The sequence below is a fragment of the Melampsora larici-populina genome (genome assembly GCF_000204055.1).
Source record: "Melampsora larici-populina 98AG31 unplaced genomic scaffold MELLAscaffold_97, whole genome shotgun sequence".
NCBI classification, from domain to species: Eukaryota; Fungi; Basidiomycota; class Pucciniomycetes; order Pucciniales; family Melampsoraceae; genus Melampsora; species Melampsora laricis-populina.
The window spans coordinates 38748-63434 of record NW_006768861.1 but is presented as its reverse complement, the minus strand read 5'-3'; the positions used below and the strand labels follow the sequence as shown (position 1 = coordinate 63434).

The 24687-nt window shown below is 43.6% G+C and overlaps 3 protein-coding genes across 3 annotated transcripts; all 3 read left to right on the top strand.

Moving 5' to 3' along the window:
* Positions 1-7143: 7143 nt before the first annotated feature.
* Positions 7144-9263, top strand: MELLADRAFT_96186 (uncharacterized protein; the record flags this gene model as incomplete). Its single annotated transcript, XM_007418598.1, has 7 exons — positions 7144-7160; positions 7233-7333; positions 7397-7611; positions 7690-8016; positions 8091-8243; positions 8302-8805; positions 8877-9263. The coding sequence occupies 7 exons, from the start codon at positions 7144-7146 to the stop codon at positions 9261-9263; spliced, it is 1704 nt and encodes a 567-aa protein (XP_007418660.1).
* A 387-nt stretch (positions 9264-9650) lies between these two features.
* MELLADRAFT_69587 (uncharacterized protein) lies at positions 9651-10271 on the top strand (the record flags this gene model as incomplete). The annotated part of the gene is made up of 2 exons (XM_007418592.1): positions 9651-9710; positions 9798-10271. 2 exons carry the CDS (start codon positions 9651-9653, stop codon positions 10269-10271), a joined length of 534 nt encoding a protein of 177 aa, XP_007418654.1.
* An 11570-nt stretch (positions 10272-21841) lies between these two features.
* On the top strand, positions 21842-22867 carry MELLADRAFT_96185 (uncharacterized protein; the record flags this gene model as incomplete). Its single annotated transcript, XM_007418597.1, has 4 exons — positions 21842-21844; positions 21982-22504; positions 22632-22807; positions 22850-22867. 4 exons carry the CDS (start codon positions 21842-21844, stop codon positions 22865-22867), a joined length of 720 nt encoding a protein of 239 aa, XP_007418659.1.
* Positions 22868-24687: the final 1820 nt, after the last annotated feature.

The window sequence follows — 24687 nt, the reverse complement described above, 5'->3', positions numbered from 1 at the left end:
ACCCTTGGGGCCAAAATACCACTACAGGGTGACATATACTTTCTGTGTCTACTTGTACATCTTTTGAAAAGACCTTTTGAAAGGCACTGATGAATAGTGTAGAGCCAAAGAAATTGAGGATCATGCTCCATCAGTAGCCTTCATAGGTGTCATCCAGGGTCCTACCATGACCCTAACATTCAGACTAGGTTGCTATGCAAAATTTGGGTTTACTAACTGAAAGTTACTTTATCCAGTTCAATTCAAATCTTTGTATTGTTTACTTGTCACCCATGTCTATTGATCTTCAATCCTATGAGCTTCTGTCAGTTCAATTATCATGCTCTCAGCACATCTCTCTTGTCAAACATTTTCCAAAGGTTTTGGAATTGTATCAGGCTAGAGTTGACAGTCACCATCATCCACCCTCATCATTTTCAAGAACACAAAGGAAAACTGGCTTGACAATCTATTCTGATATATTCCATTCTTATTTTTTCTTTGATCCCTGAAATCAAACCCCATCAGCTAATTAAAGAGCACTGCCAACAATTCTTGTTCAAGCCCCACTCTCCAGTAGTACTTCAGTTATTTATCTGTTCTGCTGAAAGAGGGATCAACACCACCTGTGCTCCGCACAAAAAAGCGGCAGCAGAGCGGCCGCCCTGCCCGCGCTTTCCTCCTAGCCTTATAGCGGGGGTTGCGCTTAGCTATAGCTATCTGGGCACCCCTGTGGCACATAGCGGTTTGCCTATGCGCACTGTATAGCGGCATTTTGCTATGCCCAGAGGCGCCATAGTGCCTTATAGCGCTGATCTTTCCGATCGGAAAACCACCCGGGCTACACTCCTTGAATGGAGATGTAGCAATTCCACCTCACCACATCATCTGATCTCCATCACGAACCACCGCCTTCCAATTCCACCTCCACGCTCAAGCAAAAACCACAATTAGAAACACCCTCAAATATCATGCTCTTGTTTCCCGGCTGATTGGAACCTTTGGCTTTGTTAATAAAAGGGTCGCAAGGTGAGTCGCCCATCTTTTCTTCCCCTTTTTAATCATTCATCAATCTACTATTTGATTGCTGAAGCTTTTTTAATTTTAATCCCAACTTTTCTACACTTTTTAGATACCTATCATCTTTTAGTTTCTCACTTAATCATGGCTTCATCCGCCAACAAAAACAATACCCAAACCGTCTTACTGTTTCAACCTACTAGTACTCTTGCTTTACGTTCCACATCTTCCACCCGATCCCTTTGTCCCTGTAGCCCAGTACGCCCTCGGCCAGACTTTGTAACTCAGTCACCAGATTCCCGGCGTTCACTTCAATTATCAACTAAAGTTGACACCAAGCTTGAAGGTTAAAGGCATCAATCGGAATGCTGGCAAAGGCAAAAGAAAAAGTTTGGGTTCTCGTGACTCTTCAAATTCTTCTCAGCATCAAATAGCTCTGGTGAAGAAGAAGAAGAAGGCTATATCTAATGTACATGAGGTTAGTTGTTCCACTTCCACTTCACCTTATCCTTTTTCTTCCTCACCTGTTCTTCCTTCTTTCTAACTTTCACTTTGCATCGCTTGTCCTTTCCTTCTTGATCATAGGACTACAATGTTCCCACCAGACTTGATGTGAATCAATATTTGGAAATTGAAGTTGTCGAGACACTAGGTGTCCGACGTGAAGCTGGCCGAGTCTTTCAAGTCTTGGGCTACTGCAAACCTCCCATTCATGTGAGAGGCAAGGTGAGTCTGTTTTCATCATGTCACCACTCTTATTACCAATGTACTAAAGCACATCAAAATGTTAGAGCGGTCCCAATCCACGTAGATACAAGTGCAAGTTCTGTTTTGTGTACTTTGTCAAAGGCTGTCGTAGTTATTTCAATCTTTACTCTCATTGAGATGGTGCCAAAGATCGACCTCCCTGCCCTAATCGACACATCACCATCCAACAAGGGTTTGATCTACCTTGAACCTGGCAACAACAGCAAGACAAGATCATTCAAGTGGCTTCCACCAACCCAAAGCCAACCCTTGACTCATTTTTATCCCAATCAACATTCAGTGTTGAGCTTTTCAACACTGTATTAGTGGTATGGCTTCTTCATCATGCCCTCCCTTTTTCTCGATTCAACAATCCCGCCCTCAGAGCTGCCTTCAAGTTGTTGAATTGGTCTGCAAACTTGCAAGGCACAACCTGGGCCTCTCAGGTTTCCAAAGGTATATATACTGAGCTTTCTTCCGCTGTAATTGAACAGCTCAAGGTTAGTTTTTTCTATAGTTTTTTATTTGGTCGACATGATCTAATTTGTATCTTTGCTGGATTGCAGTCAAATCAAGGTAAATTTAGTCTCATTTACGATGTTTGGACCACCAAGGGTTGTCGTAAAGCCTTCATTGGAGTGTCCGCCACCTACATTGACAACAATTGGCAGTTCCAATTGCTTCATCTTACCCTCAACTTAGTGACTTGGCACCATGCTGGCCGGCTTTTAGCTCAGCCAGTTGATTGATTTCTTATTGCAAATGGATTGCATCATAAGATAAGTCATTTCTTTTTTTTTCTTTTTCATCTTTACTTTGTTTATTCATATGTCCTAATATGATTCTTTTGTCACATTCACATGCTGGCTCAGACAACTGACTCAGGAAGCTCGAATGCAACCATGGCAACCGAACTCCAAATCATGTTCAGCAAGGCTGACGACCCAGTCTTCTGGCACTCTGAAGTCAATTAAGTTAAGTGTTACACTCATAAAATTGGACTTGTAGTCAAGGCTGGGTTGAAGGCTTTAGGTATGCGGGCTGGGCATGTCAAACCCACAACGTCTCCTGGAGTGACCTTACCTACACCTGCTATGACCCTGAACAAGGGTGATGAAGAGTTGCAAATTGACTCAACCAACAATGAGCTCAATGATGAGTCCAACAACGAGTCAACCCATTCCCCAGATCACAACGCTTCTGACTGTGACTCTGACGATGATCAATCTGGTCCTACTTCCAATGTGGCTCGGGCGGTACATAAAGTAAGTTGTTCTTTTTCTTTCCTTCTCAATGATAAGAAAAAAATACTGACATGATTCTTTTGCATTTTCATTCGCATTTAGGCCAAGAAATTCAATGGTCTATGTACTCAAAGCTCGGCTAGACGTCAAGAATTTTTGGCCAAGGCCGATCAACTGGATTACAAAGGACGCCAACCAATCTCCAGCTTGGGAGTATGTTGGAATATTGATCTTGACTACCTTAAACGCTTGAAAGATGCATGTGATGTAAGTACAATCACTTCTATCCTCACTTCTTATTCATCTTTGTTTAATGATTCCTTTCCAATGATTTAATTTGTAGGTGGTAGATGCCATCCTTCTCAGCAATCGAAAAACCTGTTACTATCAAGGCTTACATATCAGTGAAGATGAGTGGGAGTCAATCAAGACCCTAGTTAAAATCCTAGAGGTACGTTAGGGTTTTTCTTTTTTGTTTTCTTTTGTTTTTGCTTTCATTATATTAATGACCTTTCTTCCTGTCAGGTCTTTTTGCATGCAACCAAACAAATGGAAGGTGATGAAACCACTGGTCGTGTTTCACACTTCACTTGCCGAATACTCAAGGCTTATCCTTGAGCTCGATTGGCTCTAGGTATCGAATTTTGATCAAGACCTCAAGCACATGCTCAACGTCATCATCGCCAAACTTGAAGGATACCAAGCAGAGGCAGTTGTCCTGGCCACCATCCTCAATCCTTGTTATTGCACTCGTTTCTTTGATCTTAATTACCCCGATGACGCTGCCCAAGCCAAGTCAATCTTTTCACGTGCTTTTGAAGAAGCCCTTGCAAGATGGCCCAACAACCCTGTGGCTTCAGAGCACCTTGAAGGAACCGCCACCCCTACCTCTTCCAATTCCCCTGTCTCCATGTTTGATTAATTTGATGTGTTTACAACCGACATTGCTTCTCAGTCACCTGCCAATAAGCGCCAAGAAGAACACGTTACTTATATTGAAGGTGGTCAGTTGATGCTAGCAGGTCAAGATGAGCTTAGTTGGTGGAAGGTCAGGACTAACTTGAGTTCACATAAGCAATTTGTTTGATAACTGATCTGTTTGCTTTTTTTGTTTGCAGGAGCACGAGAAGGACTTCCCTGTCCTTGCCTTGATGGCTCGTGATTATCTTGGATTGTCTGCCACGTCTGCTCCTTGTGAGAGGACTTTTTCTTCGGCTGCAGACATTGCTGTGCCTGGACGAGCTTCCTTAACAGGCAAAATGATACAGAAGCTTGTAGGTGCACGCAAGTGGTTAAAGTCAAATGTCAATTTGTCTGGTAAATTTGCAGAGGCTATAGCTTATGTTTGAGCTTATGAAGGTTCTAATACCAAAGCTAAGAAGCCCAAGTAGTTTTTTTCTATATCTCTTTCTATCTATTTCTTTTCAATTATCCTATCTAAAAAATTGACTCAAAAAATTCAAGAAAAAATGTGTGTGTCCTTTGATTCTGTTTCTATCTCTCTCTTTTGATGAGCGTTTTATGTGTTTTTTGTGCCTGGTGTTTTTCTTTTTATCTTTTCTTTGATTGATCTCTCTCTTGATGAGACTAGTGTTTTATTTTTATTAGTTTATTAGTTTCTTGTTTTCTCTTTCTTACTCTTTATGAGTCTTATTATTTTTCTTTCAAACAATTGTGCGCTTTTTTCATTCCTTGTCCGTTCTACTTACCCATCCCCACTCCTGTGCCTTCAATGATAAAGTAATTGTCGGCCTAAAAATTTGTTTTTTCACGCTTTTTTGCTGCTCTCCCGACCAATTTTTGACCATAGCAAAGCGGAGCGGAGTCAGAAGTTGCACTGCTCTAAAGTGTCATAGTGGCTCAAAAATTATAGCGGAGCGGTATCATACTTACCCATAGCGCCGAATTGCTCCGCCCTTGAAAATCTCATTTATAGCAAAGCGCGGTGGTGTTGGAGGGATGCTAGACTGCTCAAGTCTGACAAAGGCCTGATATGTGACAGAAATGAAAGAATAGAGTAGACACTACTGCTCTCTAGACTCATTCCCCAAGTCAGATTCTGCTGCAGATGGCCAGGGCCAGCAAAGGATGTACAGCATGCTTACCCAAACTCATTGCTCAGCACTGAGACTTTTGCAAGCTATTCTTGAGATACCTCTACATGATTCCCTACCAAAAACTACTTGGGACAAAAAGAAAATGTGCATGGGAATATCTTGCGCTTGTGTTCCAATAATTTTTGGCTGATCACCTCCTGCCAAAAATATGACTTGAACATTAGCCGTGTTCAAACCAGACCCAGTTGCACAAAAACCCGGTACACCTGGTTGACTTTTTGGCTGGACGCTGTCAAGAGCTGTCATTAGATACAGAAAGTTATCACCAAAAACACAACTGGGTGTACCGGGTTTTTGTGTCAACCGGGTTTGGTTTGAACATTGCTATTGGGTGTCAGCAGTAAAATCGGACTCAAGACAAAGTTACCTGTGAATTTTTCTGGCATGAGAAAATTCTTAGGACCTTTTGGGGGCATGAGGGAATTGATTCCCTTGGGTAAAAGACAGTGTACAACACCCTCAAAGTGGCAATGTAATCAGTAAACCCCTGCTCTGGATTGGGCCATCTCTTATACTGTGAGGAAAGGAGTATGGTACCAGGGTGTGGGACCGGTGCAGTTTACAGATTACGTATCCTAGACATGGGGAGGTGTACATTCTGAAGACTGGATCACCACACTTTTTTCTTCTTTATAGATAAGTATCTTGGGTAGGCAAAGCTATATATGGATTGCAGGGAAGCCTCCTGCAAAAGTCTTGAGTTTGTGTGAGTTTGGTGTCATTTAATTACTGACTCAGGCTTTCTGCTTCAATTCCACTTATCTCCTGTTTTGGGAAGCTTGATGAATTACCTGACATTCAATGCTGGATCCTTGTCACATGAGGAAAACTGTGACTATCTCCTTCCTTTACATTGGGGAACAAACCTGGACAACCCAACCGTTTGATTCCCCACCACATCCGCTTCCCGACCTCATATCCTATCCTCACCGATTTCACATTTTGACCCAGTTCAACGCATTTCAAGATTAAGAATGTGTTCCGCTTTATTAGGGGCATCAGAAAACACAAGAGGAGGTAAACTAATTTGAATCTTAGAGAGTTATATCCGAGATGGTGATCAATTCCTACAACATCATACTATCAGTTTTTTGATGGTTCATCTACACCGGCAGACACGACATGAGGGAAAAATCTTGCAATCGAAGCCTTGAAAGCCATAATGCTTTTGGAGCATTCTTCAGCTAAAAGCAAGCATGAAGTCTTTTGATAATCACAAATGAAATACCCACCAAAACATGGCCAGAAGTTTCCAAAAAGTTTCTTCCAGATGCCAAGTTTCTTGACAACTCTGCCGACCTATTTCAAAACAATCTTTTGCTGATTAGTCATGAATCTCTTGGCAAGAGGATGTGGTGGGGTATCAAACGTTTGGTGGTGGAAGTGAGGTTTCACAGCTTGCTACGGCAGCACTGCGCGGCACATTTGGGTCTGGAGTCTGGAGTCTGGACTCTGAACTGGGAGCACCAGAGGATCCGGGTTTCCGTCCTGGGAATCTGGGACTGGGAAAATTGTGGGAATCTGGGAATAATGTATTCCCATCATAAGCATACATATAAGCATGCTACAGTCTGCGTTACAAAAGTCCAAAACTTGAATTAGTTCTCTGTCCGCCCATGTCACCCGCCTATCACACCCACAACTCAGCGTCCACTTTTGGGCCAACTGATCCCCTCATCCTCTTATTATATTATCAAACTCATTGATTTCAACCGTATATCGTCTTTGCCATTACCGAGTTTCATCACACCCAAAAGGGAAGCTGTGACACTAAAAAATTTTCATCATCACCCACAACACAACATGATCTCAACGTACCCAAAATTCCGTCACTTACTGGAATCCCTTTCCAAACTGTCAATTCCGAGCAAACAATCGATCACGATCCACCTCGATCATGGTCGTAGCCACGCTTGTGCACGAACACTACCAATTCATCACCAAAGGATACCTACCGGAGCCTGGGCTGAAGAAACTCGTTGGCATTCTGTGCCCCGAATGCCAAACACCCCTCTGTTACCAAGCTGCACTCAAAGATGCTTGGCGGATCTATGTCAGTTATTTTATGTCCTTTCAAAAGGACACAACCATCCTGATTAACGAATGACATTATGTTTTATCTTAGTGCCCACGATTGGCGTTGTGACCAACTCAACCACGAGCGCGCCTTGATCAACGCTGGCGCTTCTAGACCGATCATTTCGACTGCTGATGACTGGGGACCCCGTATATAACCTTCCGGGGTGCTGCTTCCTCCCAAACCCGCTAATGCTGACAACGGAGCATTAGCACCACCTCGAGGAGCACCGGCTGGTGCTCCTCATCCCTTCTTAGGTCGAATTGAGCAGCAATTCACCCCGATCAAATCAAACCAAGTAGCCTCACAAGTTGGTCCTCAACGTGCCAAAGTAGTTTACCCATGCCAGCGCGCTTCACGCGGTCCAGTTGCACGTGGCCACCGGACCAATGGGAACAAAGGCTGTCCTCATCAGTACTGCCAGGCGGTAAGTTTCGGGAAATATGATATAATACAACAACTGACCTGTGGTTGCTTCTGCAGTGTTGTCTTCAGTACGGTTTAGGGGGGTGTTCCAAGCACACCCGTTGAACAGAGGCCGGGGGCCCAGCCAAATGCCGGCGCGATCGTCAACCCTGTTTTGCCCTCCACTGCAACTGCAGCTCATCTCCCTACTCCGGGGTCTTCAGCTCCACAAGCTGCGCCTGCACGAAGGCCAGCTCCTCATGTCCATCAGTGGGCGCAAGCAGCTAACACGCTTGGACACCGCCTAGATTTCCAAGCGATATCAGCCATCCAAATTGACCGCCGTGAGCGATACAAAGCTCAGGAACGGGCCATAGCCAACAAATTTGACGAACGTAAAGTGGTAACTATTTACCTGTGGCTTGATGTGTGTAGATTTTTCTTTGCATCAGAACTCATCATCCTCACGCGCTCACTGACCACAACACACAAGGAATCTAGGCAGTCGAACCGAAAGTTATATCAGCTCATATGGACCAATGGCCTAAAGCCAGGCTGGACGAATCTCTGCTGCTGATGCAAGCCTGTACCAAGCATTTTGGACCTACATGGAACCGGGCTCTTCTTTTTTGGGATGACAAGATCGACACTTGGGTAAGATATCAATCTGATGTTGCAAGGATAAGTGAAGCTTATCATATATCTATGACAGCATGAAACGATGGTCACGATCCCTCACAGATACTCAGTAAACAAGCAGGAGATTGTGGTTAGGTCGCCACAAGTAGATCCCCGGACCCCTGGCTTGCCCTTGTCGAAGTCCAAGGCGCTTCAACCAAAACTCCAAGATCCTCGAGCAGACCCACCCGTCGCCAGTTCCAGTGTTTCAGTCGACGCCAGTCCTTTCGATTCTGACCCTGATGTGATTGTGGTTAACGGGCCCAAAAACACCACCCACGCCCTTCACAGTCAACAAACCAAGCAGCTAGACAAACTCAATGCAAAGCAGAAAGGCTTGACCAATGCCACTGATGATGAGAATGATGAAGTTTTTGTGCAGAACCCCCCGACTCCCAACGCCCAACCCCAACGTCGCGAGGATTTTGATGATGAGCTACCCGATTTGGACCTTTTCATCAAAACCTCAACAGCCAAGGCCCAAGCAATTAATACCAGTTCTGATCCGAAAGTCAGTTCCGATCCCAAATTTAGTCCAGTAGGTGATTTCACAACAAGGTAAAACTTAACCACTGTACTGACGTTTTTGGTTTAACTACCTTTTAACAGCCAGGGAAATCGCCAACTCCATCACCCGTCTTGACAGCTACAACCAATGGCAACAATTCAACCCAAGTTCAGACAAATACAAACAAAGTCGAGTCAAGTACCAATACCCATATCAAGAAGAGAGGGTGGCCGTCTTCTTTTGTACTGGTTTCAGACCTTCTCGCGTGGTACAAGAATTGTGAAACTTGCTCTCCGCAGCAGGCATGGATGAAAGCCTTTGGTTCTGAATGGCGCCTGGGGACTTCCACTATGTACAGGTATATACAATGGATTGATGAAGTAGATTACAAGATCTTCTTGAATGAATACATCAAGTTTCCGCGTGCTAATGTGGGTGAAGCACGGATTCGCTTCAAGGAGGAGTTCAAAAGGGTCGCCCACATCTGAAAATCTGATTATATCCAGGGACAAATTCAGGGGCGATTGCGAATGTGGCAATGGTCGCATTTGTCATGCGTTTTATTTAGACTTCATTTTATTTCTCTCTCTCGTTGTGATAATTGATTTTTGTTAGAGGCTCACCCTCAATGAATCCATCCTTTGTTTCGGCGGCGTACGCAATACAAACCGTGATATTATCTTCTGTGGTGAACATCGGACCCTGGGCTTTGTGACTATATGAATCTTAGGCTTGGACCCTGAGAACCCATCACCTACCTCCCTTCGTTTTGTTTAGGGAACCAAAGCGCAGACAACAGCAAACATGTTATTGCATTGTGTGGAATATATAAACCAACAACCAATTGGTATTTGGTTGTTTGCCCATCCATCATCATGGCCTCTGAACCTGACATGGCCGCTTCAATCAACACCATCCTAAATACCACCAGTGAAGTACCAGCCCTTTCACTCTGCCTCCCTAGATTTATGTAATTAAATGTTGAAAGCCTCATTCTACCTTCATGTTCTTCATCTACACAGACGACGATCTTGCGCCCCCAAACAATACCAGATGCCGTAGCTTGGCACAAGACCAACACCAACCTCATCTTAAAAGATGAGCAAGGGCAGCACGTTACCAGCCCGCTTAAAGCCTATGGATTTAGCTTGGCGAGTGAGGTACTCACCCGGCATTGGACCTACAACATCCATGGCGGTTTGGGTCAAAACACCATTACAGGCGAATATTTTGTCAAACATAGCAGCATCACCCAAAGTCTGGTGGTCACTGTGCCTCCTCAACCTCAACATCTTGCTGGAAAAGCCATGATCAGTGGGATCGGCAAGGTCGTTAAGGTGAATATTGACAATCTCAATGAAGACGGTGACTGGCACCTTACAGTTCAAGCTGAACATGACATCTTCAACCCTGAAGTGAGGCATGATCTAGCTCTTTCTAACGACAATACAATGATATGGTTGTGGACTAACAATGTCTTTATTATTCCTTATTGATTATGACACTCAGGAAAGAAAGAAAAACACATTCGAGATCATCTATTGGTTTGGCAATTTTTCTCCAGAGTTATGCAAAATGAAGAACATCGCATTGGGTTCCTTCATGTATTTCCTTGGTACTGTTGATTCCAAAGACATCACGACACAAAGGCTCATTGTTCAAGTGCGTGTCCATCTCTTCTCAATAGTTTTATCTTATCCACTGACTTAACTGTGGTGGCTTTCCAGGTGCTCCGTCATAATGTGGTAGTATTCCACAAATAGTTTCCCATATCCGAGATGGTAAACTTGATTGAAAGAATGTGTGAAGTTGCAATATGAATTGTATCCAGCATGACCATGTGAAGTCCTCCTCACATTTCCATATGTTTAACATGATCGATACAATTATATCCACATTATTCTTCTCCAAACTCATGAGCCATGAACTGTACGTTTCTCGGGATCAATCATGCCACCTAAGTGCCAAAATTTAGATTTAGAGGAGATGATAATTATTAGTTGCGTGTATAAATTTCATTTTCTGTCCCATCATTTCGAATCGATTACATAATTGAGGAGTCGGAAAATAAGGACAGACAGTATAGAAGACATTGTTATGAATGATAATAAATGATTTGAATCAATGATTCAAATGATTCCAATACCAAGGAACTCCATACCCGGTCGCTTGCTCAATTTTTTGGAGAGCCACAAATTCCTCAAGTCAACCATCTCTTCCAAAAAGAAATTATAACGGAGGGAATGCATGTTACGACACATCAACGCAAAACCTCCGTACCATATATTGGTGAGTTCCGCCGCAGATGCGTTGAATACCCATTGTCCATTTTCCTGTATATCTGGAAATAGTTTTGGGTCTGTGAACTTTTTGCAAAACTCGTCAGTTTCGGCGTGGGAACGATGATGGAATGGGTCCACTGGGATCACTGTCCCTTGGAAGCGTTCTGTCTCGCCTGATCCGTGATATATGTGTTCGGTGAGTCGACAGGCGTTGTTGTAAAACACCACTTCGGGAATCCCTTGAGGAAACGTCTCCTCACCTCGTGTACACTTGAAGCTCGGTCCCGACCCGAGGATAACATAAGACGTATCCTCGCAGCGGATCCGAAGATAAGCACGCAGATGCATCCTAAGATGCTAGGATGCATCTTTTCGTAACCTCACAGGCTACAAGTCCCCAAACGCATGCAAAGTCACTTAACTACCATTCACACCTCCTCACACCTCCTCACAGCCTCTTTCACATCTTGTCACACTCACACCCGTCTTCGAAGAAATTTCAAGCAAGAAAGCCACTTCGCCCATCTACCCGACCATCTTCACATCTCTTCAAGTTTCACGATTCACCTTTCACCACCTTTCACAACATTCATACACATACCAAAACCACCCCAACGACTCAGAAGCCCCCAACCAATTAACCAAACTCGATCACTCGCCACTTCCACCAATCCTCACACCTCACTCACACCTCACACCTCACACCTCACTCACACCTCAATACTTCCTGCAGCGACCTGCACACACTCCACCTCTTCTAACTTGTCTCTCAGTCATCATGACCACCCCCACCAGCTCAGCCAACAACAACAAAGCCATATACCCCGATCCTATACCACCTCCTCGAATCGACCAGACATTTCCCAATCATGCAGCCGCAGCTACCTATCTCCACCAGTTTGCCGCCGATCATGGATTTGAAATCACCACTCTCGACACCAGACTACCCACCTCCATCAAGTACAAGTGTAGCCTAGGTGATCATAGACACATGACAAAGGCGAAGATTCAAGCCAAGGAAGCTCAAACTCAATCGACTCAATCAACCTCAACTGCTCAGCAAACAACACAATCAACATCGACTGCTCGCCCCCTCAAGACATGTCTTTTTAAGATCATCAGTCGTCGCAATAGGAAGGATCATAACTCATTTTATCTGACCTTTGGAAAGGAAGGTCATATTCAACACAATCATGGCCCCCAAGAAGGACTACCGAAGAAAATACTGTTTATACCTTCTAAGGCTCCACCTCAACCCACCACCTCGACTTCGTTTCCTGCTCCCTCTCCTCAACTTCCCACCATCTCATCGGCTATCATCCCCGACTTGCCATCAGGACTCTTAACCCACCAATATCGATTGCTACTTCAAGAGATGAAATCTCTTCCGGCACCTAACCAAGCATATCTACTCAACTCGTTCTTACGCGATGTTGAGTTTGCTAAAGGTATTGCAACCTCAACGACACTTCCTCCTATTCACCCCCAAAGGACCCCTCATCCAGCGCTTCTGTCTACTTCTGCTGAAGAGGCAGCTGAAGACCAAACTGCCCTCTCCACCAATTTGATGACCGACATACCTAGACCTCCCACTCTATCATCGCCAGCCGACTCACAACTAGCTAGTTCTATCCCCAACCTACAAGTTACTCCGTCGGTTAATCAAAATGTGATCGATTCGGCCATCCAATCTCTCAAGTTGCCATCAACAGAAACAGATAGATCACCCAAACCCGATTCAGCAAATTCTGAAAATAATCCGAACAAAAATTGTGAGACATCTTATTTTGAATCTCTTTGTTCAACTATAACTGATAATCTAGTTCCTGCAGGTTGTTCACCCTTACCCGAGTTCAACCTTGATTTCCCATGGAAGCTCCTCCAGTTGAAGCTGAGCCTTCCAAAAATGAAGATCTGGTTTCAAGAGTAAACGAGAATTATTCAACCGAGAATCGTGAGTATCTATCTTTCTTTCTTGAATCTCTTGTTAGGTCAAGTCTAACTAAACATCCGATGCTCACAGGTTCTTCACCATTACCTGAGTTCAACCTTGATACCATGGAAGCACCTCAAGCCAAAGATGAGCCTTCAAAAAATGAAGATGAGGCAGTTTCAAACGAGAATCGTGAGTCATTTATTTTTTATTTCTTGAATCTCCTGTTAGGTCAAGTCTAACTAACAATCCGATGCTCACAGGTTCTTCACCATTACCTGAGTTCAACCTTGATACCATGGAAGCACCTCAAGCCGAAGATGAGCCTTCAAAAAATGAAGATGAGGCAGTTTCAGGAGTAAACGAGAATCGTGAGTCATTTCTTTTTTATTCTTGAATTTCTTGCTTGGTCAAGCCTAACTAGCAATCTGATCCTCGCAGCTTCTTCACCACTACCAGAGTTCAAAGTCGATTCCATGGAAGCACCTCAAGCCAAAGATGAGCCTTCGAAACAAGAAGATGAGGCGGTTTCCGGAGGAAATGAGAATTGTGAGTCACTTCTTTTTCATATCTTGAATTTCTTGCTCGGTCAAGCCTCACTAACAATCTGATCATTATTCAATTCTATGGAAGCACCTCAAGCTAAGCCTTCGAAAAATGAAGATGAGGCGGTTGCAGGCGTACTTCCAATTTCCGACGAAGCCAAGGTTCCCAAACCCCGTTCTTGCAAACGCAAGATAGCCAAAGTCGAAGAGAAACCGGGCCCCATCCGCAATCTTCGCTCTCGCCAAGCCAAAATGAAGGCACCCATTCCAGAGGTTAGCAAATTCAAACTCACGACAAACCCCGATTTGCCCAAATTGGGAAAGGGTTATGGTTACATCGAAGTCCTCCCAGAGGAGGTAGAAAGTGCAGAAGAACAAAATGTCTCAGAGGACGCCCAAGCCGTTCGAGTTGGACGAGGCCGAAAAGGCAAACCGAAAGTCTCTACGCGCCGCCAAGTAGCAGCTCCTGCTAATCAAGAAGTAGGTGTCTCTCCACTTCTTGCCATACAAACATCTTTGCTGACGTACCACTTCATTTGTAGCCAAGCAAAGAATTGGAAATGCCAAGTGAGACAGCAGCCGACCAACCCGAGGTGACCTCTGCAGCAAGTGCCGGAATGCCAAGTCCAAGTGCAGAAACGACCGCAGCCAAAGCTGATGTTTCATTACCACGAGACAAAACCCCGCAGCCGACATGCGAAGCTCAGCCCATAAAGCCCCAGACGTTCTTAGACAAAAAAAAGGTCTGTACTCTGTCTGCTCGCAAGCAACTCATACATATCAACCTTCACACTTCTCATCTTTATTAATTTTGGGTCAACTAGTGTCAAATACCATTCACTCCAGAAGAGATGGATGAAGCACGTCAGATCGAGTGTGTTGTTTTAAAGGTACAATTTTGTTATAAATTCATCTTTAACAGATTGGCACTGAACTTCTTCTTACCTTACGATTATTCAGAAGTGGCCGTTTTTGCAGGATATACCCCGATTTCTCTTTCCGAACATCAAGAATGCTACAAATGTACCAAAAGATGGCCTTTGCGCTTTCTCTTCCATCGCAGTGTCACTAGGACTCACACCAACCCACGCACCTACTGTCCGATCGATGCTTTCTCAACACCTACAGTCCAATTACAAATGGTATGCTGAAAATATGCCAAAGTTTGCTGTGGACATCGACATCAAACATATTGAAAGAATTCTCAAATCAACAGCTACCACTGCTGAGCGCGAGGATTGGTTCCCAATGCCATGTGGTGGCTACATCATAGCAAACACATATAATCGGCCAGTCATATATTACAGCCCTTCCTTCGCAATTTCCAACTTGATCCTACCGTGCTTTTCAGAATACTGCCCGGAACTCAAAGGCAACCCATATTATCAACCGATAGTCATGGGATTCATCAATAACGATCACTTCATATCACTCGACCTCCACTACAATAGGGACCTGGCTATCCCATTTCTTCATCCAGATTGGCTTGAAGTACGCCAAGATCGGGCTCGTCAATGGTATAACATATATACTCCAAACATTGTGGTCTACTTAGGTGAAAGATACAAAAGAGAATGGAATAACAATCGTGATGGCACTGATTCAACCCTTACGACTATAGAAATTGAAGGTGATGAGGCAGTGGACGTGAATGGTAAGGGGGTTGCGGGGGAGGAAGTAGCTGGTGATTCCAAAGGTATCAATCATAGTTCAGAAACCGAACTTGAATGAGAAACCGAACTTGAAATTTTTTTATCTCATTCTTCCTATGCTTTTTTTGCAATGAAATAGTCCTGATATAAAAAGAAAAGCAAGATAAGATCTGCATCAAGGCAAAGTCCCACTATAAAATAAAGACAAAGTCTGAAAAGATGAGATTCGGTGTAATATGTAAGTAAAGCGGGAGATTGACTTGAAATTCCCCGTCTACATTAGATGATGAGATTCGGTGTAATATGTAAGTAAAGCGGGAGATTTACTCGAAATTCCCCGTCTACATAAGAAATGCCTCAAGATGATTGGTTAACTGTGAACAAAATAATCACAACACTTTCTATTTTTTAACGATCCAAAGTGCTCCCACTATTTCGTCAAGTTTAGCAATGATATGAGTGTGAATATCAAGATTCACACCCCATGCACACTGGTTAAGAGGTGTGCAAAGTGTGATTCACACTCTTCACACATCTTTCCATTTTATATCCAAGGGTGAAGCTTTAGTCAGTGTGAAGAGCGGGAATCACACTCCATTCACACTGTTCAAGCGGTGTGCAAGGGGTGATTCACACTCTACACACATCTTTAGTCAATGTCAAGGGTGGGCACACCCCATTCACACTCGTTAAGAGGTGTGCAAGGTGTGATTGACACTTTTTGCACGTTTTCATTTTATATCCAAATATCATCTTAAGTAAAACTCCATTCAGTGTGAGGGTTGGGAATCACACTCCTTTCACACTTTTTAAGAGGTGTGCGAGGTGTGATTCACACCCTTCACACATTTTTTCATTTCATATTCAATGATTGTCTTGAGGAACACTTTTGTAACTGTAAATTCACAGTCCTTTCACACTGCTGTTCATGAGGGGTGCTCGGTGTGATTCACACTCTTCACACATGTTCTTTGATTATACAGTGATCATCCTAAGTAAAACTTTAGTTAGTATGAAGGGTGTGATTTACACTCTTCACTTAAGCGTGAAGCCTGCTGAATTTCACTTGGATAGGTCGGAAATCGTATTTTCACTTCTTCTTAGGGGAGGGAAGGATCTTTTCACTCCAATTGAGAACATTCTACTCCCATCTCATCTATGTTGGGAGGTAGACTCCCGTCCGGGTGGTGGGAAGTCATAAAATATACTATCATTGAGAATCATGATAATATAACCCTCATGAAATAACAAAGAATGAAGAGAAAAAAAATAACAAAGTCACATCATTATCGGAAGGATCCTGATTGATACTGGTGAGAAAAGGATATAATACGAAAAAAAACATCCAGTAAGAAAAGCTTGGTTCCAGACATTTAAATGGAACGAAGACAACGTGAGTACTTGATATATCATCTCGGTACCTTCCACACACACATCCAAGCCTCAGGGCATTTGCCTAATCAATGCATTAACCTTTTCTGCCCTTTTCTGCCTGGCCAAATCCCTGTGTAACTTTTTGCGTGCTTTCTCCCGATCCATCTTGACACTGTTCTCATCTATATATGTTTTTACTCGCTCAGCTCTGAATTTCTCCCACTCGAGTGGAGTCTTACCCTGCTTTTCCTTCTCAAGCAGTTGAATCCGATTGACAAGGGTCTTGGATATTTGACAAGACGAACCGAATTGAGTGACTTTACATTCTTTTGCGGATACCGGCTGGCCGTTCGCATCAAGAGATTGTGAGGTTGTTGTATAATGGGGAATCTGTTCGAGGATTGGTCAATCATCTTGTCAGGCAGGTATGAAGTATGATCAATGCACTTACTTTAGTGTCCCATAACATCTCATATAGACCATTGCAACGACTCAATGCGATCTTGATACCAAAGTCTTTGACTACAAAGTACAAACCGTCTACCGAACCTAGTAACTCTGCCTCCTCCTTGCTGCAAGGTAGGCCTGTCTCCCGATTAATAAGGCCAAATAGTCCAAAGGCATATCGTGTATGATCCTTATCAACATGCACCCGATTTGCAAACCCATCACAAGAGACTGCAATGTTAGAAGCAAAAACCAATCCATTAGGCGTATCCTGCCACTCAACGTCAGCAAAACCTGGGACGTTTGTAGATAGTCCAAGGGCCAGGTTTGTTTTAAATGTGTAAAGTGATAGGCTGGCAAATCGGCCTGCTAGGAAATCACGGATGATATGAAAACGTTCCATTCGTTCCTTATCCGTCAACATACGGTCTTCGGACGTGGCGGTAAAAGCGCTCATTGCATAGGCACCTATGCACGTGAGGATAATGCAATCATGGTCAGTTGAGTCTTATTGTAATTTATAACAAGTTGATGAACAAACAAATTTCTCATAAAAGATACACTAACCAAGGGATTTGCCTTCATCTGTCCCACCTCGCCATCCACAATGGCCCATCCACCCACATACATGTTCTTCATCTTCTTGCGCATTAGAATCTTTGACTTTTCTCTTGTCTTTGTGAGCCCCGTTTATTTTACACTCATTACGAGCTCGTGCATGCTTGTATATGGTAGAAACAGAATGATTGAATTGCTTTCTCAGGTCAGCATCCATTGTTCTAAATCTTGAACATCGAACCGCAAGGACTAAAGACAGGTCTGCTTTGTTGATGACTGCCACAGTACCATGATAGATTTCAATATCTTTGAATTTGTCGGTATTCATTCGATCGTCAGGTCCAAATCGAAATATAAACTTTGTGTTAAGCGGTAGTCCGAGTTCGGTTGCCAATTGACACTTAAGGGTAGTACGCTTCCGGTGATAACGATAGAAAGCATGACCAATACCACCTTTCTTCTGATGATTTTGCTGATATTTGCGGTAACAAGGCGATGTTTTTGATTTATAGTTTGAGGGCTTTACTCCTGCAGCCCGTTGGGCGGCTCGATTTCGCTTGCGTCCCATGAGGTGATGCCTTTAAATTCGAAGGAGCTTTGGTTAGTGTTTGTCTTCAAAGGGTAATATATTTTCAAATATATTACCCTTTAGTTGAGAAATACTAATGTAACATACCAGTATCAATTGAGTGAAATCCAAGTTTTTAGCTACTAATCTATTTATTGAATACCCTGTGTCTGAAGAGTTTCATTAAATCATTGATCAATCCAAGAAATGAGATTTCATCAGTGAAAATACACAGCGTCCATTTTACTATGGCACGTCGAAGTGCACACACGGAGAGGTTTGGAAAAAAAATGAAAAAAGTTTCATGTAGTTTCTTTATCAGACTTCGGTGAAATTCCAGCACCCCTCTAATCTCAAGAAAGGATATCAGACTTCCTATGTCTAACGGTCTCGCCACCTCAGGAACTCAAGAAGGGTTGTCTATGCATGGTGCTAAAGATCATTTGAAGCTCGTATCCACTCTATACGAGATATCTTTTGTGTGAGCACGTCGACTTGACACTTGAGTTTTTACACTGTGATAAAGAAAATGGAGAGGAACCCATTACAAATATGAACCGACATGTATCGATCAAGATGAATCGGCCTTGAGACTAATTGGTGAATGCGAAATGAATCGTAAGTTGATATATATCAGCAGAGTGGTAGATACAAAATAGGTACTTACATGCGTCAATCAAGGAGTGGGACCAAAGTGTGATTCAAAATGTGATTCACAAGTGACACAGTTGACGCGATTCGTATTGGCGATTCGATTATCGCTGATACATTTGTCAAACGCAAAATGAGATCAAATTGGTCAGTATAGATGTTGACCATGGAAATTGTAGAGTAAAACTAACATGAGTAATAAGAACTTACAAGGTGTAGAAGAAGGATTGACAGTCCTTGGTCTAAATGAGGTTACGATCGTCGACTGAAACACCAAAAGCACTCGACAATCACGCTCACCAAATGCCGTATCACCTGCCTATTTGTAGCTCAGAGGCCCACAATAGACAGGCGAATCGGCGACTTTGGGATTGTAGTTGACACTGGCAATGGAGTAGACAGTCGCTCGTAATCCTAGGTACATGACAAAAGACTTTGGGTTAATTTTTTTAAGAATAAAGGAAATACATGCTGGTCTTCACTGACCTCTCGGTCGAAAATTGTGGCAAATTGTCCGTGTTCGGTCCTGGGACAGCCAATAGTGGACCAACTGGCGATTCGAGTTATTGGCAAATTGGAGATACAGAGAGCCTATCGTATACAAAGCGCGATTAAATGCAGGATTCAAGATGTTAGTGAGCATGGGTCTCAAAGATCTCGTGTGGATCAACAAAATGATCACTTACAACTCGGTAGCCAAGTAGTAATAGACAGGGAAAGCGGAGTTCTCGGGGATGTAATTGACCAATTAGACAATTGGGGTATTGATCAAGTGCGAGGTGGAATTGTGGGGCGGTTGAAGAAGTCAAAAAGACTTGATGCGACGCGAAGCTGATGTATTGGAGAGAGATAAATTGAACACGACACGCGGTGCTGATCTTGGTGTGATAAATTGAAAAACCTAACTGACCTGAGATAAGTGTCAGTTAGGTCACATAGGCGGGGATGCTGGGCGCAGATCACGTGATCTGGGCTGGCATAGGTAACCGTATTGACATAGTGACCTCCATTGTTGACAAATTGAAAAACCTAACTGACCTGAGATAAGTGTCAGTTAGGTCACATAGGCGGGGATGCTCTGCGCGCAGATCACGTGATCTGATCACGTGATCTGGGCTGGCATAGGTAACCGTATTGACATAGTGACCTCCATTGTGAGCCTTCACCATGGAGGTCACCAAAGGCTCACAATGGAGGTCACCATGTGTTATCCGTTATGTAGAAATACAATGAGAAGAATGGTTCCTCTCCCTGATAAATCAATTATGTAACATAGGAGTTTCATCACAAGAGGTTTTGCGTGCAACACTCCATGAATTGGTCTTCTGCACATTAGGTGAGTCATTGAAAGTTGTGATGTTTATGAGATCATGTTTTATGCCTGGGTTATATGCCTGTTCTGATTGTTGCTGGACAATTGTCTATAATTTTTGGAGTTTAGATATCCCACCAAACATCTCATGAAGTCACATCACACCCCATGACATGGGTTAACACATGGCATATATAGCCAAACATGCCTGTAAACAAGGATGTTTCAGCCATAACTTTTTACGCCTTGGTGATATGGTGGATCTGAGTGTGGCAAATGAATCTGTGTGGTTTGTTTAGTGCTATACAAAACAGCAACCAAGTCATGAAGTGACACAACACTCCATGTCTTGGATGTTGTGTGTTTTTGCACATATAGCCAAACATGGCTGTAAACAAGGATGTTTCAGCCATAACTTTTTACGCTTTGGTGATATGGTGGATCTGAGTGTGGCAAATGAATCTGTGAGCATTGCTTAGTGTTATACAAACCAGCAACCAAGTCTTGAAGTGACACCACACTCCATGTCTTGGATGTTGCGTGTTTTTGCACATATAGCCAAACAGGCCCGTAAACAAGGATGTTTCAGCCATAACTTTTTACGCCTTGGTGATATGGTGGATCTGAGTGTGGCAAATGAATCTGTGTGGTTTTTTTAGTGGTATACAAAACAGCAACCAAGTCTTGAAGTGACACCACACTCCATGTCTTGGTTGTTGCGTGTTTCTGCACATATAGCCCAACATGCCCGTAAACAAGGATGTTACAGCCATAAATTTTTAAGCCTGGGAGATGTGTTGATTCTGAGTGTGGCAAATGGGTTTGGGAGCACTGTTTAGTGCTATATAAACCAGCAACCAAGTCATGGAGTGACACAACACTCCATGACTTGGTTGTGGTATGTTTTGGTACATAAATGTCAACATGGCCGTAAACAAGGATGTGTCTGCCCTAAACATTCACGCCTGGGAGATATGCTGCTTCTGGGTGTCGCAAAAGAATATGTGGGCATTGTAAACACTCCATGGCTTGGTGCATACATGTTTTTGCACATATATGTCAACATGCCCGTATTCAAGGATGTTTCTGCCGTAACAATTCGCAGCTGGGTGATATGGGCGTGTTGCAAAAGGTTTTAGGAGCAACTGCTAGTGTTATTGGCAGAAGTGAAAGAACACTTGCTTACCTCAGCTCACCCTCAACATTGCCGGTCACCATATTGTGACACCTAGTTTCAGAAACAGGGTCTGTTGATGTAAGAGGGATTCTTCACCCCAAAATCCCTATTGGGTTGACAGACAGGCCTGTATCAATCCCACGGGATGACTGAACCGGACTGAGTTTATTATTCCAAATCAATAACTCTGTTGATTCATAATACACATCAATAATAGGATGGGGATGACAGCACTGTATTTATCCCAGGGATGACAGAACTATCATTAATAGAAATTTATCACCCCAAAATGTCTATTGCGTTGACAGCACTGTATCTATCCCACAGGATGACTGAAGCGGACACAATCAATCATTCCAAATCAATAACTCTGTTGATTCAAAATACGCATCAATAATAGGCTGGGGATGACAGCACTGTATTTATCCCAGGGATGACAGAACCATCATTAGCGGCCAAAAGCCACTAAGTAAACATCACTGCTGAAAAGTTAACAAAAAGAAACTAGTATGTTTTTTCAAATCAATGACCATTGATTTCACCGGGTCATTTACAAAAAAGGCAACAATGGTAAGTGGCACTTTTCAGATTTGCAATCTTTCATTTACCCCTCTCGGCCTTTTCTATCTAGTGCTCCAGATAGAAATACATTCATCTTTGCTTCCTACCGTCTCCTATCTTATTCTAAACCGAATATGACAAACCAGAAAAAAATCAAACTGAGCAAGCCAGAAAAGCTCAAGCGCAAACCACAGAATGCACTTGATGCTCGGTGCCTCGCCATGAAACGACGGAGCCGTGTGCACGCTGAAAATACTGTAGGTCAAGCGGTTTCAAACGCTGCTGAAAGATACGACCGCATGGAGCATCCCATTCCAGGTGGATCAGGTGATCACATCATACCTTTATATGACCTCGCAGCTTTAGACGACAGTGATCGCGACGAGCAACCATACCCTCATGGCCCATTACACCCCACTCCTCCACCTCATGATGTCAATCTCACCGGCGAAGCGTTTGCTCTGGCTCTCAACGATGGGTTCTATGCGGGAAGGCGACAGCTAGAAGAAGAGCAGTGGCGTGCTCAATATCCAGCCATGTTCCCGGTTTTCATGGCCTGCCAGCAGAGGACCAATAACTGGTCCAAGGTTGACACTCGTTTCAAGGACTGGAAGGAACGGTGCAACTGTACAGGTACCCTTCGCACTTTTGATGTCCTTGATCTTACGTGTAAGTCCAGACAAGCAGAACTGTTTATTATGCAATTCCAACTCATGCTTTCCAAACCTAGTTCGTAAACAGATACAGTTGAAGATGTGTTCATGTTCACCTAATGATCAAGTACGACTGATCCAAGCTGGTTACATTGGTGGCACACCGGTCAGGCCGCAGGCAGTCATTACAATCCGTCTTCTGCGATTCTTCCACATAGTTTGGAAGTATTGTAGCCTGCGATTCCAGCCATTTTCCGAGGCTCTTAACGAATTCCTGGATGAAGGAAATCCTTTATTCTTGGCCAAAGGGGGGAACAATGTAAGTAAATATTTTGTGTCAGTTGGTTGCATTCTGATGTAGGGTTTTTTAGTGCCGTGAATGGCATTGCACACTCTCTTCAGCAATTGATGCATATCGGCAGATGATCGTCATGACGGAAGAAGCCGTCACCAAGAGCCTCAATCTTACGGTCCAGGATAAGCTAGCGGGGATATGTCCCCAGTGTTTTGGCCCTGGCGTGGGTCCGCTGCCGGCAGGTGAACCAGATCACATTGTATGTCTGGACGGTAACTTCCAGCACCGCAGGCATTTGGCGGCTAGTATCGAAAAAGGTGGCATCGTCACACCATCTCTGTTCCTTCCTCCGGAGGAGATGGAATCCCTACAGAAAAAGTTGTCGCAAGCCGGTCCTGCACCTCGACGTAATCAAGCGAATCAAGCTAAAGCCAAGGTGCCTTGGCATGAGGCCGAGGTAGTCAGTAATAGTTTCACTCTTTATAAAGCATTATAGTATATGTTCATTAAGGTATCTTTTTTCCAAAAGGATCCATGTGCTTCCAGGCATACAGCAGCCGATGATGTGCGAGGGAAGTCTCACTGGAAAGGTTGTGACGAAGCTGGGTTGATGGGCATGGGTTGTCGGCATGACCAATGTCTCCGATTCATTAGCATCATTCAAAGTGGTGAAATGTGAGTTAGCTTAATCTCAGATTCTGTGTATGTTTTCGTACTGACATTGTGGAAAATGAATCTCAGAAACATTTATCCACTTACACTATTAAACTGGCTCCTTAAAGCCACCGAGGCCAGAGAAGCCAGAGAAGGCGAACTACATAAAACACTTGGACTGCTATATGATATTGGCTGCACATTGCAAAAGAGTATAGTGAAAGTCAGTATGTCATATTCCTTACAGATATTGTACCCTTGATTTACTTCCTGGAACACCCTTTTCACCAGCATCATCACTTTCCAGAAGAACGGGCAAAAGATCGGCTAAAGTTTGGAACAAGTTTGTTCCACTCATATGTGCATGAGTGGGCATGTCAACTTGATTATAATCCACGGCTGAACGAGGGCTGGGGTCTCTCCGATGGCGAGGGAATGGAAAGAATTTGGTCAGATTTTGAACCTTTAGTCAGGCCTCTGCGTTACTCAACCAAACAGCATCGCCTGACAGCACTGAACTTTCGAGCCATGCACCGGAATGAACGAGGCAGATATAGATCAGGTACAGAATCCTTCAACTCTATCCAAATATCAACTGATAACCAAACTTTGTTTCCACCAATAGCTGCGCGCAGCCTGGAACATCTTAAAAAGACACAGAAAAAACTTTCGGAAGCCAGAGGGACATTGAGGCGGCTCAACCGCCAGCATGGTCATACTGAGGATTACTTCAAGAATCAATGGGAGCGCAAGAAGGCAATACAAAGCCAAACCATCAGCCAAAGCAGTGCTGATTACTTGGAACACGTAGCTGAACTTGTGGATTTGGAGGAGAAATTAGTGGCTGCTCAGTAAGTTCACATCCTCACTCAGACGCAGTGCAGTGCGAAATACTGAATAAGATTCCAATTTGTTATCAGGGATAAGCTGGAAAGCCTGGAGAGGAAGAAACGGTCAAGGCGCCGTCGTAGAAATAATAGACAAGCTAGTGGTGTTCCTAATACGTTGGTTTTGCTGGAGAAAGCCATTGACCGCGTTACGGAGAAGCTTGGAGATGCAGAGTTATGTGAACTGACTGGTGGTACATCAGGTACACTATGAAGCTTCATGGTATCTATGACCAAGCTGGCTGTACTTACTTAATTATTCCAACCTCAGATGAACGAGCAAAACCTCTTGTCAAAATCCGCGTGGCCAAAGGCAAGCTACTTGGTGCGAAGGTCGGCGTTATTGAGCATAAAAGACGAGCT